Source organism: Anomaloglossus baeobatrachus, chromosome 3 (genome assembly GCF_048569485.1).
Source record: "Anomaloglossus baeobatrachus isolate aAnoBae1 chromosome 3, aAnoBae1.hap1, whole genome shotgun sequence".
Taxonomy (NCBI): Eukaryota; Metazoa; Chordata; class Amphibia; order Anura; family Aromobatidae; genus Anomaloglossus; species Anomaloglossus baeobatrachus.
In genome coordinates, this window is record NC_134355.1 from 250,273,500 (window position 1) to 250,288,688 (window position 15,189).

General features: G+C 43.1%; 1 protein-coding gene across 1 annotated transcript in view; it reads right to left on the minus strand.

Annotated features, from left to right (window-relative positions):
* UST (uronyl 2-sulfotransferase) overlaps nt 1-15,189 on the minus strand; it is a 585,268-nt gene that overhangs the window by 196,918 nt on the left and 373,161 nt on the right. Inside the window, exon 3 of the mRNA XM_075339792.1 lies at nt 3,199-3,354. Coding sequence (XP_075195907.1) covers nt 3,199-3,354 — 156 coding nt within the window. The remainder of the gene's footprint in view (nt 1-3,198; nt 3,355-15,189) is intronic.

Here is a 15,189-nt window from a genome sequence, read left to right on the forward strand (position 1 = left end):
ATGCCACTAGGTTCACTCAGTGTTTGCTAGTATAATGGCTTAGTAACAATGAGTTTGAGTGTGCAATGCAGGCAGACGTGCTGCAAATATCTTTGCACTAGTGGGACAATACAGAAGTCCAATAGCCACGTTTAGGATGACACTAGGTACACTCAGTGTTTGCTAGTATAATGGCTTAGTTATAATGAGTTTGAGTGTGCAATGCAGGCAGACGTGCTGCAAATATCTTTGCACTAGTGGGACAATACAGAAGTCCAATAGCCACGTTTAGGATGACACTAGGTTCACTGAGTGTTTGCTAGTATAATGGCTTAGTAACTATCCGTTTGAGTGTGCAATGCAGGCAGACGTGCTGCAAATATCTGTGCACTACTGGGACTATACAGAAGTCCAACAGCCACGTTTAGGATGCCACTAAGTTCACTCAGTGTTTGCTAGTATAATGGCTTAGTAACTATCCGTTTGAGTGTGCAATGCAGGCAGACGTGCTGCAAATATCTGTGCACTACTGGGACTATACAGAAGTCCAATAGCCACGTTTAGGATGCCACTAGGTACACTCAGTGTTTGCTAGTATAATGGCTTAGTTATAATGAGTTTGAGTGTGCAATGCAGGCAGAGGTGCTGCAAATATCTGTGCACTACTGGGACTATACATAAGTCCAATAGCCACGTTTAGGATGCCACTAGGTCCACTCAGTGTTTGCTAGTATAATGGCTTAGTAACAATGAGTTTGAGTGTGCAATGCAGGCAGACGTGCTGCAAATATCTTTGCACTAGTGGGACAATACAGAAGTCCAATAGCCACTTTTAGGATGCCACTAGGTACACTCAGTGTTTGCTAGTATAATGGCTTAGTTATAATGAGTTGGAGTGTGCAATGCAGGCAGACGTGCTGCAAACATCTTTGCACTACTGGGACTATACAGAAGTCCAATAGCCACGTTTAGGATGCCACTAGGTTCACTCAGTGTTTGCTAGTATAATGGCTTAGTAACTATCAGTTTGAGTGTGCAATGCAGGCAGACGTGCTGCAAATATCTGTGCACTACTGGGACTATACAGAAGTCCAATAGCCACTTTTAGGATGCCACTAGGTACACTCAGTGTTTGCTAGTATAATGGCTTAGTTATAATGAGTTGGAGTGTGCAATGCAGGCAGACGTGCTGCAAATATCTTTGCACTACTGGGACTATACAGAAGTCCAATAGCCACGTTTAGGATGCCACTAGGTTCACTCAGTGTTTGCTAGTATAATGGCTTAGTAACAATGAGTTTGAGTGTGCAATGCAGGCAGACGTGCTGCAAATATCTTTGCACTAGTGGGACAATACAGAAGTCCAATAGCCACTTTTAGGATGCCACTAGGTACACTCAGTGTTTGCTAGTATAATGGCTTAGTTATAATGAGTTGGAGTGTGCAATGCAGGCAGACGTGCTGCAAATATCTTTGCACTACTGAGACTATACAGAAGTCCAATAGCCACGTTTAGGATGCCACTAGGTTCACTCAGTGTTTGCTAGTATAATGGCTTAGTAACTATCAGTTTGAGTGTGCAATGCAGGCAGACGTGCTGCAAATATCTGTGCACTACTGGGACTATACAGAAGTCCAATAGCCACGTTTAGGATGACACTAGGTACACTCAGTGTTTGCTAGTATAATGGCTTAGTTATAATGAGTTGGAGTGTGCAGAGGACAGGAGGGTACAGTGCCAGGGTTGTGGGGCTCTGGGTAGAGGAATGGAAGCCTGCCTTTCTATTCCCTCCTAATGGGTAAATGCAGCGAGGAAATCCCTGACCTTAGCTACACAGACGCTGTCATCTTGTGTAGCTGTTAAACTCTGTTTTCAGGACCTGTCACCTATGGCTCTGACCCTGCCGGTACGAGCCCTTAAAAGGACTGATAGAAAGTGCTCTCCCTAAGCTGTCCAGTGCTGTGTATGGAGCGCATACAGCAGTATCGGCGATAGGACTCAGGACGGAGCTGCGCCAGTGATGTCTGACACCAAGGACGCAGAAGGCAGATAATGACGTGCTGGAGGAAAATGTCCGGTTTTATAATGCAGGGACATGTGACATGGACATCCTATCACACATGCCGTTGCTTCTCTGGCTAAAAGTCCACTTAGCTGTGTGTGTGTGTCTGGGATTGGCTGACATGCTGGCCCTCCCCACTACACGCGCGCGCTTAGGGAAGGAAGACAAGAAAAAAAAAAAAAAATGGCGATCGCCATTATCCATACAGCACTGAAGGCGCTGTTCCCACACACTATACACTGAAATTTCATAATAGTGTGAGTCACAGAGTGACTTACACTATTACAGCGGAAAGCCAGCTAGGAATTAGCTGTTTTTTTTGCTGCTAGAACCGTTCTCGAACGTATCTAGAACTATCGAGATTTGCAAAAAAGCTCGAGTTCTAGTTCGATCTAGAACAGCCCCCAAAATCACTCGAGCCGCGATCTGGAGAACCACGAACCTAGAACCGCGCTCAACTCTATTGCTGACCCCATGAACTTACTTGGAGAACCCAGGTTGGAAAAATTTGGTTGCCTGGCTACATATCTTGCTATGCTCAGTCAGCTTCCTAAGCTTGCTGCTATCTCCTCTCAGTGGGTGCCGGCCAATAGTGAGGTCTGGCTGGCTTGGATAGTTGGCCTTGGAAGCCCTGAAGTCACAAAGATTCTACTTCATGGTGAGCCAGCCAAAAGAGTGAGAATCTGTCGCTTTTAACATCTTGTGCTCTTGCTAAGAATTTATGAAAGGTTTTTGCCTCTTGGTGAACCAATAAATGAGTAGTGTTCTGCCCACTGGGAAGGAGAACGAGCATTCAGTGGGAAGAGCCCTGGCCCATGCCGTCTTTTTGAAGACAAAGACAGCCAGGTCAGCGGACTAGAGCACCCACTGACCCTCATATCTTCACAAGGATAAATAAAACTTAAAAGTATATGAGTATATTCTTAGACAGCTGCTCATGCAGATTTATTGCCAATTTAAAATAAGTTTCATATAACTGAAAGGGGTTGTTTCCCACAATGTGCTTGGATTTTTACATGGCTGCTGTGTGTGAATATGCCCTTACACTTTAAACACAAGTGACAAGTCTAGGGAATTTTTAGAAATTTAATCAAACTTTGGATTCATTTTTTAAAACATATCCCAGAACCCTGAAAATGTAGATTTTTTTGCTTACCTGTTCGCTTTTTGTCAGCCGGGTTTTATTGTGAATGTCAGAAGTCACAAGATTGAAGCCATGTTTCTCAGACAGGATGCGTAGTAGTAAAACAACGGTCCTGCTACCACATTTTCCAACTCTGTTATACACAACTTGACTAGGAAAGGGCAGTACCTAAAGAAATGTGAAGGACACAGCAGCTGTATGAGTAATGAATCCTGACAATGCTCATATAATAGACATAGAAGATAAAAGAACAAAAGTTACGGGAGCTCCTATATGAAATGTAAACATAAATGACAATTTTAAACCTGTATCTGGGACAATATAGCATGAAAGCAGATTAAGAAATTAGAATTGAATAGTGAACAATTGTAGAGCAAAATTGCTGCTTTGTGCAGAGGAAAGACTAGTTCTCAAGTAATACAGCTATGTTATTACTAAAGGCAGCTCAACTGTGAAATCAAGCATACAGTCAGACAGCAGAAGCATTCAGCTGATGAAGCCAGTGAAATATAAAAAAATTGTATGAATAGTATCAGTGAAAATAAAAAATACAGTCACATATACAAAGCTAAAGTGCAGAATTGCGACCTTATAGTAGCAAAAACAAAACAAAACACCTGCTTTACATGCCTTGCACAGTAGTGGCCCGTTGCATAATTTACTTAGTTGTGTTTTTTGCTGACATTATTTACACCAAACTCATAAATATGGCGCACACAATACTTAAAGTTTGTCAAAGCACAAAATTGTCTTATTTCTCTCTTTAAACCCTTACTGACTTTGGACGTAGCAGTATGTTATATTTTGAGGTGAATTCCCAACCTTGGATGTACTGGTACATCTTGGCAATCACATGTGCACAGGAGCTGTACACACGCAATCACTGCTGGGAGCTCGGCTTATGTGACATAACTGACGTTCTCATAACCTGCACCGATCCGGGCTTTTAAACCCCTTAAACGTCGAGATTGATATTGATCACCACATTTAGGAATCTGGCAGAGGGAGGGCACCGATTGTTGCCTTTGCAACCTGAGGTCGTTATGATGACCTTCAGGTCAGCCAGATACGCCAATCCTTTTAGGGTATGACCGCACTTTGCGTTTTCACCTGCGTTTCAGCAGTGTTTTGAGCAGCAGTGTTTTCATGCCAAAAGGCATGTGTTTTGATTTTCCATGATAGTCTATAAAAAATGTAGATTTCGTGACCGCACTTTGCGTTTCAAAACGCAAATAATTTGCATAATTTGTGACAAAAACCATGCGTTCAAAGAAGCAGCAAGTCAATTGTTTTTGCCATTTCTGCAGCATTTTGTTAACATTGTAGTCAAGGAGGAGAAGTAGCAAAAAAGCAACAACCATCAAAATTCCAGCGTTTCACCTGCTTTTTAGGTGCAGAAAGAGTGTGTTTATAACTTCAAAAACGCATGCTTTTCTAACATTAAAATAAAGGATTAATATGTCCCTTTACACACACACACATAGTCAGACAATGAAATTAAAGAAAATTAAGATTTTATTGCTATTTTAACATTAAATATAATAAAACCGCTATAATTTCATGAAATATAATTTTTTTTTCTTTATTAATTCCAAAAATATGTTGTTTTTTTTCTATTTTTTCATTTTGTTTGACTGTTTAAACTTTATTTAGCAGTGTCTTGATGTTCAAAACGCATCTGTCAAAACGCAAGGGAAAAAGCATGTAAAAAGCGCTGAAGACGCATCTAAAACGTGGTAAATACGCATGCGTTTTTAGCGCTAAATTTCTGAAAAAGGCAACTTTGGCAAAATCAATTAAAGGAAAAACGTGCGTTCAGAACTGCAAGTAGCACGACGCAAAGTGCGGTCAAAGCCTTAAGGTACCGTCACACATAACGAGATCGCTAGCGAGATTGCTGCTGAGTCACGGTTATGATCTCGTCTGTGTGACATCTACCAGCGATCAGGCCCCTGCTGTGAGATCGCTAGTTGTTGCAGAATGGTCCAGGCCATTTTCTTCAAAGGCGATGTTCTGCTGGGCAGGACACATCGCTGTGTTTGACACTGTGTGACAGGGTCACAGTGACTGCTGAGATCGTTATACAGGTCGCTACTGCGACCTGTATGGTTACTGAGTCGTTGGTAAGGTCTGACTGTGTGACATCTCACCAGCGACATCCCAGCGACTTACCAGCAATCCCTATCAGGTCGCATCATTTTCGGGATCGCTGGTAAGTCGTTGTGTGTGACTGGGCCTTTAGACCTTACCAGGAGCATGGTCTAAAAGGCTTCAGTCAGTGCATCACTGACAGGTATAATGCATTGCCATGCTGGTGCAAGGCAATGCATTAAATCAGGGATCAGAGTAATGGAAGTTAAAGTCCAATAAACGGAGTAAGTAAGAAAGGAAAATAAAGTTTAAAAAGTATTGTAAAAATATAAAAAAAAATACATCACAAAAAACAATTATACCAATGAATATGTATATTTATGTAAAAACAAAAATATTAAACATATTTTATCCCTTCACTGACCACCATAAAAAAACATGGCATAAAACTATACGTTTTCATAAAACCGCAGTATAAGAAGTAGAATAAACATGATAAAAATATGAATGTAAATAAAAATGGTATAGCTGGAAATATATTGTCTTGCAAAAAAACAAAATGCCAAAGAACTCCATCAGCAGAAAAAAGTTATAGTTCTCAGAATAGAGCAATGCAAAATCATTTACAGTATTTTTTCTATGTTTCTATTGTGCAAAAGCATAAAAATAAAAAACAATATAAATATGATATCACTGTAATTGTACTGACCCAAAGAATAAAGCTGTCATCATTTTTACCACACATGAAACTGCATTAAAAAAAAACAATTCTTGGGTGCGTGTCCAGCAGCTGGCAGAGATGGACATGTTCTGAGAAGCTCCTGTGCCTTCTATCCCTAACTCGGCTACACATCGGCTTTTAACCCAGCCACTTCGCCCATTCAGCCTTCAACACCCTCCTTATCACCACGGGAGATGAAGAACCCGAAAAATTCTAATGTCTAGCAGAAAAAATGGCCTCTGAGACTCATGCAGTTCTTCTTGGCCGCCGAGAGCTCCCAAGATGGCACCGCAGTATCCAGCAGCAACATGCACACAGCGTTCCCCAGCTCCAGTGCGCTTACAGTCTCATCAGTCCTCAGTGATTCTGGTAGGTTGAGTGTCTTTTCCCTGGGCAGGTCACTCGACAGCCCGTTGATCCCAGGCAGAGGAGACCCCAGCAAATCCCCTCACAGAGCAGGCACACCATCTCTGGGCCCAGCAATAGTGGAAGCAGGGAGGGGGGGGATCACAGGATCCATACTGCTGCAACAACTGGCCAAAGAGAGAGAAGCGCCTCAGACGGGGATGCTGTCGACACACAGACCCTCGACAGTACATCCTCGTCATCTTCCCCCAAAACGGAGAGTACCATGAGGGCCCTCCTGGCTGAATTACAAGCCTCCTTCAGAAGGGACTTGGAGCACGCCCTGGGCAAGTTACAAAATGAGGTGGCCTCACTTGGGGAGAGAACCTCTCACATAGAAAGTAAGATGGCGGAATTGACCGCGGCCCATAATGTGGTGGTGGACCTGGCCCTCTCCACAGATGATGGGATTACAGCACTTGAAGCTAAAAGGTAGCATATATAGAGGACAGGTCCCGCCAAAACAATATCCACCTTAGAGGCATCCCTGAGTCTGTTAATGCAGAGTCCCTCCAAGGATTACCTGATGGACTTGTTGTCATCCCTCATCCCAGATGCGGGATGGATGGATCTGACCATGGACAAGGGCACATAGGCTACCCAAACCCAAAACAGTGCCCGCCTCTGCACCCAGGGATTTTATTGTCCACATTAATTTTTTCCACATAAAAAAAGATCCTGGGAGCAGTGCGCAAACCTCAGCCTCTACCCAGCCACTTTGAGAATATTCAGCTATTTGCAGACCTCTCAGCCACTACACTCGCTAGAAAACGGTCATTCACCAGTGTTACCAAGATCCTGAGAGACAACAGAATCCTTTCCTGTTAAATTGATTATTTCCATAGAAGGAACAAAGCAAGTGGTCAACTCCCTGGAAGAAGCCTTGTTACCTTGCAAAAATTGGAACTGGGTCACCTCAGCCCATAATATTCCCTTGGGTCATCTGTCTCCATAGTCTCCAATGATTGCAGGTTCCTAAAATAAGCAGGAAAATCACTTGACTTTCCTCCTCTGGCTAAAATTAGTCTTTTTTTCCATTCACGAGCTGGACTGTGACTGGATGGATATGCCTTTCTTCATATGAGCTGGCAGGGCTTCCTCTTTATTTTTGGGCCAAGTCGTCTACTTGACACTATTTATGACCTATCTCAGTAATTTTTCTTTCCTCTTTTTTTCTGAGGTTCCCCCTGGGTTTTACCCAAGTCTCTTTTTCTTGGGCTCACTGCTATTTCTAATTTTCTTTTCAATGTTGGTATTGTTGCATGTTCGGGGTGTCCACCACCCTATATTTTTCCACCTTTTCCTTAGGTACCACCAATCTGTCCAGTATGCAGTAATTGAGCATCGCTCTGATGTAGCCTATATGGTTCTTTTTGTGTCAAGGTTACATCTGTAATTACGACCAGAGTCCAAGGTACAAAGGTGAAAAACTTTATTGGTGGATAGGTGCAGGGCGGCACTAACAAGTGTGGACATAGGCAATGATCTTAAGCAGACTGCTGACAATCAATGAATAATTAATACTTATAGGAGGTAACGATTGCATGTGAACCGATATACCTATGTATGCAGTCAGGTAATCAACAGTCCACCAGGGAGACTGCATAAAATACACTTACATATAAACGGGTCACAGACCAAAACAACCTCCTCAATAGACCATGGCAATCCCAGAGAGTATGTATGAAAAACAATCAATTTCAAGCAGGGTTGCACAAGGTTTGTATGGAGGATTGTGGAGGGGACACCAGCCCCCAATTGTCAGGGGGACAATGGAAAATGCAGTTTACCTGGAAGGTATGGAGACCAAAAGGAGCCTGCGTCCAACCCAACGGCCGTTTCAGCTGTGAAGCCTTCGTCAGGGGGCGTGGCACAGTGAGGGGAAGTGAAGTTAAAAAGGGGCCATATGGCCACAATATAATAACATGGGATATGCCATAGTATCACACACGAGGAGGAAACATACATATGAATAGGAATGTGGTCACATAAATATTATGTCATGCATTAGTATTCGGCATCATTTAAAAGTCATAGTATAAACCGCACCTCATATCAAAATACAAACTGATAAATTAAGGCATCAAATAGATGGCAGTATCCCACAACACAATTACAAAAGGACATATAGTAGAATGACACATAATATACCAAGCATTAGAAATATTACTACAAGGTGCCACAAAATGACATGTGAGTGCACATGTAAGCACACACAGCCCAACGCACTTGCACATGTACCCACACCAACACACACTCACGCGTACATACATGCTGCTCGATGTGCACATCACACACGGCTATGCACACACGCTCACACACACACGCATAGGCATGTAAACACGTGACCACATTCAACCACATGCTCACTCGTACACCTGCCATACGTGCGCGCGAGCATGTGCACATGCACATGTGCACACAGGCCATGCACACAACATGCACTCAATATGAGCTGGTGCTCGTGTGCATACATACAGTTCACGCACATATAATCACACCTGTATGCTGTATTTCCAAAGAATTTGATAGTATTCCATCTGGCATTGTACATGATAACCTCACTCGGCAGGAACGGGTTAGGCTGCGGGAGTTGCGGTCCTTGCCTGATGTGCTCCTGAAGCCAACAGACAAGGGTGGGAACGTTGTCGTCTGGCCAAGGGATCTCTATGAAAAGGAAGCATTCAGACAATTACGCGATAGGGTTTGCTACAAAAAACTGACATACAATCCCTTGTCTGCTTTTACAACACTGCTTCAGAGATCCCTTAAAGTAGCATTAGACGGCAATGTTGTCACCAAAGAGCTGGCTTTGGCACTTCAGGTTATCGAACCAGCGATTCCCACTCTATACCTCCTGCCGAAGATCCATAAGGATATTAATGTGCCACCAGGGAGACCGATTGTCTCAGGCAGAGGAAATTTCTTGGAGCATGTGAACTGCTGGATCGACACCAAACTCCAGCCACTTGTGGAGGGTCTGCCATCCTTTATTAAGGACACTGGCGAGTTCCTTAGGAAGGTCGATGGACTCTGTGTGGGGGGTGACACATTACTGGTGACAGGTGATGTTGAATCCCTGTACACCAGTATCAAGCATTGTGACGGACTTCGGGCTACTAGATTCTTCTTGGAAATGTCCAATACAGCGATGGACATGGTGGCCCTAATAATGGAGTTGTTGGAGTTCACCTTAACTCACAACCTTTTCGTCTTCAATGGGTCCTTCTATCTGCAGCTCCAGGGAACAGCTATGGGGGCCTCGGTTGCCCCCTCTTATGCCAACCTGTTCCTGGGGCTGTGGGAGAGGGACCTCTTCCTGTTGGATCAGCTGCCGTCGATGGACCGTGTCCTATTTTGGACACGGTAAATCGACGACATCTTCTTGATCTGGCAGGGTACGGAGACTGAACTCCATGAGTTTATGAAAACCCTCAACTCCAACAATTTGAATATCCGTATCACCTATACCTACCACACACAGTCCATCGATTTCCTTGATGTTACAGTTAAAAAAGATCTCAATAACATTATTCAAACCGACATTTATCGGAAAGAGACTGCAGGGAACATGCTTTTGCTTGCGTCCTCATCCCATCCTGGCCACATGATCCGGTCCATTCCAGTGGGCCAGTTCCTGCGTCTTTGTAGGATCTGTTCCACTGATTTCGACTTCGAAAAAAGAGCCGTCGACCTTAAGCAAAGGTTTTATGCAAGGGGCTACAGTAGGCGATGTGTTAAGAGAGTCTATAACAGGGCAAGACACTCTACCCGTCATTCCCTGTTATACGCCCCCAAGAGATCTCAAGTGTGTGATACTTTAAGATTTGTCACAGATTATCATGGTCAATTTCCAGCGATGAGATCGTGTCTGCAGAAATTTTGGCCCATCTTACAGGCCGATCCGATCTTGGCCAAAATAATTCCTGACAGACCCATGTTGAGTATTCGGAGATCTAGGAACTTACGCGACCATCTTGTTGCCAGCCACTATGAGGGAGTCGCTCAGCCTTCTCCGTTTGGCCCTATGACCCATCGTACTGGCTGTGCACCCTGTGGCCGATGTGTAGCCTGTCCAAATGTGGACAGGACTAATTCTTTCTCTGACTCCATGGGGGAACATACTTTTTCCATAAAAAAACACATCACCTGTACTACAACGGCGGTGGTCTATTACGCCACCTGCCCCTGTCCCAAAATTTACGTTGGTTTGACGACTAGGCAATTCAAGGTGCGCATTCGTGAGCACGTAAATGGGATTATTGCAGCAGCAGATTGCCAACACATTCCATCTTTAAAAACTATCCCACGTCATTTTAGACAATATCATCAGTCTAATCCAACGTTGTTACGAGTCAGGGGTATCGAACACCTTGATTCCAATATTCGTGGTGGTAAGATTAGCCAGAGACTGGCCAGGATGGAGGCTAGATAGATTTGGACTCGCAAAACTCCCTATCCCATGGGCTTGAATGAAAACATCTCTTATTCCTCATTTTTGTGATGGTCGTGGTTTTTTCTCTTGAGGGCTTTTCCTCCTTTTGTTTTTATTATAATTCATTAATATGTGTTCTTTTTATTACTTTTATTAGGCGTCCTCCTTTCCTTTTTCCGGACCTGTCCTACATGTGACTTTGATCTATCCATATGTTCGGCCGGAGCATTTTGAGGAATCATCAATTCAGTACCGTCAGACTGATCAAGAGTTTTACCATAAGATAATGTTTGGATATATGTACTTTTGACCTTGTATACACAATGTCTAATTTGTAACTCTGGTGTCCTGTGTATGTTGGTGCGCTTACATGTTTGCATGACCGGCGCACACATGTGCGTGGTTGTGCTGGTTGTATGTTGGTAGGTGTATGTGCATATACCCATATGTGCACATATGTGTATAGATGGCTAGGGCCAGCATACAGATGTGATTATATGTGCGTGAACTGTATGTATGCACACGAGCACCAGCTCATATTGAGTGCATGTTGTGTGCATGGCCTGTGCGCACATGTGCATGTGCACATGCTCGCGCGCACGTATGGCAGGTGTACGAGTGAGCATGTGGTTGAATGTGGTCACGTGTTTACATGCCTATGCGTGTGTGTGTGTGTGTGTGAGCGTGTGTGCATAGCCGTGTGTGATGTGCACATCGAGCAGCATGTATGTAGGCGTGAGTGTGTGTTGGTGTGGGTACATGTGCAAGTGCGTTGGGCTGTGTGTGCTTACATGTGCACTCACATGTCATTTTGTGGCACCTTGTAGTAATATTTCTAATGCTTGGTATATTATGTGTCATTCTACTATATGTCCTTTTGTAATTGTGTTGTGGGATACTGGCATCTATTTGATGCCTTAATTTATCATCTTGTATTTTGATATGAGGTGCGGTTTATACTATGACTTTTAAATGATGCCGAATACTAATGCATGATATAATATTTATGTGACCACATTCCTATTCATATGTATGTTTCCTCCTCGTGTGTGATACTATGGCATATCCCATGTTATTATATTGTGGCCATATACTATCCCTATCTTCTAGTATCTTACAGCTCCGGCCAAGATGCGCGCGCATGCGTGCCATGGGCGCCGGGACGTGGTTGCGGCGCCGCGCCGTATTACCCTGCGTGACGTCCGCTTGTGTGACTGCCATGTGATGCGCACACATGGTAGTCATGTGACCAGAAGGGTCGGGCAGGGAGCGGCGCGCGTTAAGCGTCCCTGGTTGCCCTGGACAGCGCGCGCAACATGGAGACGCCAATTTTTTCGTCATCCACCCTGATTGGCGGATGCCCCCTTTTTAACTTCACTTCCCCTCACTGTGCCACACCCCCTGATGAAGGCTTCACAGCCGAAACGGCCGTCGGGTTGAACGCAGGCTCCTTTTGGTCTCCATACCTTCCAGGTAAACTGCATTTTCCATTGTCCCCCTGACAATTGGGGGCTGGGGTCCCCTCCACAATCCTCCATACAAACCTTGTGCAACCCTGCTTGAAATTGATTGTTTTTCATACATACTCTCTGGGATTGCCATGGTCTATTGAGGAGGTTGTTTTGGTCTGTGACCCGTTTATATGTAAGTGTATTTTATGCAGTCTCCCTGGTGGACTGTTGATTACCTGACTGCATACATAGGTATATCGGTTCACATGCAATCGTTACCTCCTATAAGTATTAATTATTCATTGATTGTCAACAGTCTGCTTAAGATCATTGCCTATGTCCACACTTGTTAGTGCCGCCCTGCACCTATCCACCAATAAAGTTTTTCACCTTTGTACCTTGGACTCTGGTCATAATTTCTCTTGTTTGCATTTAAGTATAAACGACTTGTCCTAGTCCCCATCCAGGCACTGTGATCACTATGGTTTTACTATATTGTCACATATTTTCCTGGTAAATTATGGAGTGGCTGTGGCTTTTCTTGTAAGGTTACATCTGTGTCCAATAATTTCTTTTTCAATGAAATCCAGGTTATAGTTCGCTGAAGACTCTATTTTATATAGCACTTCCTATATCTTTCACCATGGTATTTAGAATTGTATCTATTAATGCTAAGGGTCTCAACTCCCAATTCAAGCGGTCCTTGTTATTGAAGGAGGCTAACACAATGGGGGCATTTATACTGTGTATCCAAGAAATACATCTTAATGAGTGTGATATCCCTAGACTCAAGCATAAACGATTCTCATATACTATTCACATATTATCTTCCCCAGCAGTGAACAAAAAGGGTGCAGTTTCGATAGCAGTTAAAGAATTCAGTAGCCCTCAATGTCATTAAACCAATAATAGACAAAGATGGCAGGTACATCATTTTAAAATGTCTGATAAATAGCTCCCCATACACCTTAGTATGCCTGTACTCCCCAAACAGTAGGCAATAACAGTTTATCATGAATGTCATGACCCTAGCCAATCGAAATAAAGGAGGCCCCCTGGTAATAGTAGGCCATTTTAATTCCACCTTATGGCCTACCATGGACTCCACCTCTGGGTCCTCAAAAGTGAATCCAAACTTCTTGATTTGCTTCTTTCATGATAAGGAACTTTTTGATGTGTGGAGACTGCGTTACCCCTCGGAAAAGGATTTTACCTTTTTTTCTCATGCTAATCAATCGTACTCGAAAATAGATTTCTTTCTAGTAGATAGGCCTTTCTTGTCAAGGATGCACAAATTTCAAACATAACGTGGTCTGACCATGCCCCTATTTCTCTATCCCTCTTAGAGGGGCATTCAGCATCCCATACACCAGTTTGGTGCCTAAACACTTATATACTAAATCATCCTCACTTTAGCCCTGATATTGAACAGCTATTAAAATATTTTTCCAGATTAATGATAATCAGGAAATGCCCGACTCCACTCTATGGTGTGCCCCAAGACGTTGGTACATTGCCAATTTATTAAACAAGCTGCCTATAATAAGAAATTGAGAAATAAAATCTTTTTTGACATACAAAATAAATTACGCTCCCTATATCAACTAAACAAAGGATACATCTCTGGCACTACACAATCTGAAATATCCCTTTTACATCATCAACTGCACCAGATGAATCTATAAATATGAATATGCCCTAAAAAAACTTAAGATGACCACATACTGGCAAGGCAACAAACCTGGAGCTATGTTAGCCAATCTGATCAAATCCAGACAAAATAAGGCTGGAATCTCATATATCAACTCAGGTAGCAACTCTAAAATCACGGACACCCAAAATATAGCGAACAAATTTGCAAAATTCTATAACTCTCTATATAACTTAAAGGATGACATGGCAACCCCCCCAACCATCCATTGATGCCATCTCTCAATTCTTAGCTAAGATTAACCTCCCCTCCCTCACAGGTGGACAGCTGGAGTCTATCTCCTCCCCAATCTCCCCTATAGAGGTTTCCAGATCCATTGATGGCTTAAAATTTCATAAATCTCTGGGGGCGGAAGGACTGGCCAACGGGTATTATAAAAAATATAAGAATATATTAACTCCCTATTTGGTGCATGTGTTTAACCCCATAGCCTCATTGGCAACTTGCCCCGCTGAAATTTTGAAGGCCTTATTGTCACTATCCCCAAACCGGGCAAACCCCCTGACTTTCTGCCTAATTTCAGGCCTATCTCTCTATTGAATTGTTACCTGAAACTATATGCTAAAATCATCTCCTGGAGACTGGTGAATATCCTCCTCTTCTTGATCCACCGAGATCAGGTAGGCGTTATTAAAAACCGTCAAACCAGCAAAGGCATTAGGCATTTCATTAATTTGATCTCCCTGGTGGAGAGGGGTCGGACAGCTTCTCTCCTCCTTTCACTGGATACGGAGAAGGCATTCGACCGGGTTCACTGGGGGTACCATGAGGAGGTCTTAAAGAAATTCGGCTTTACAGGAATTATCCTCTCAGCAATTGAAATACTATGTCCCAAGAATGACAAAAGTATTTTAGGAGTGATACCTTTATAGGCTAACCAGAAAAATTATATTAGCAAGCTTTCAGAGCACAGAGGCTTCTCTCAGCAATAAAAGCTCTCTATTCATACCCTTCAGCTCAAGGAGGGAAGAAGGATTCCAGCATTCACGCCCAATAGTTATGTAAAAAAAAATTCTTTATTGAAAAAACATTAAAATGAAGATGGATAATCACATCCTGGGAAATAAAATCCCTATGAGGATAAGGATATGGAGATGGTACGCGTTTCGAGCGATTAGACACTCTTAGTCGGAATAAAGAGCAATAACAAATAGCATGTGCCTGAAAATGGCAAAAATAAAAAATATCA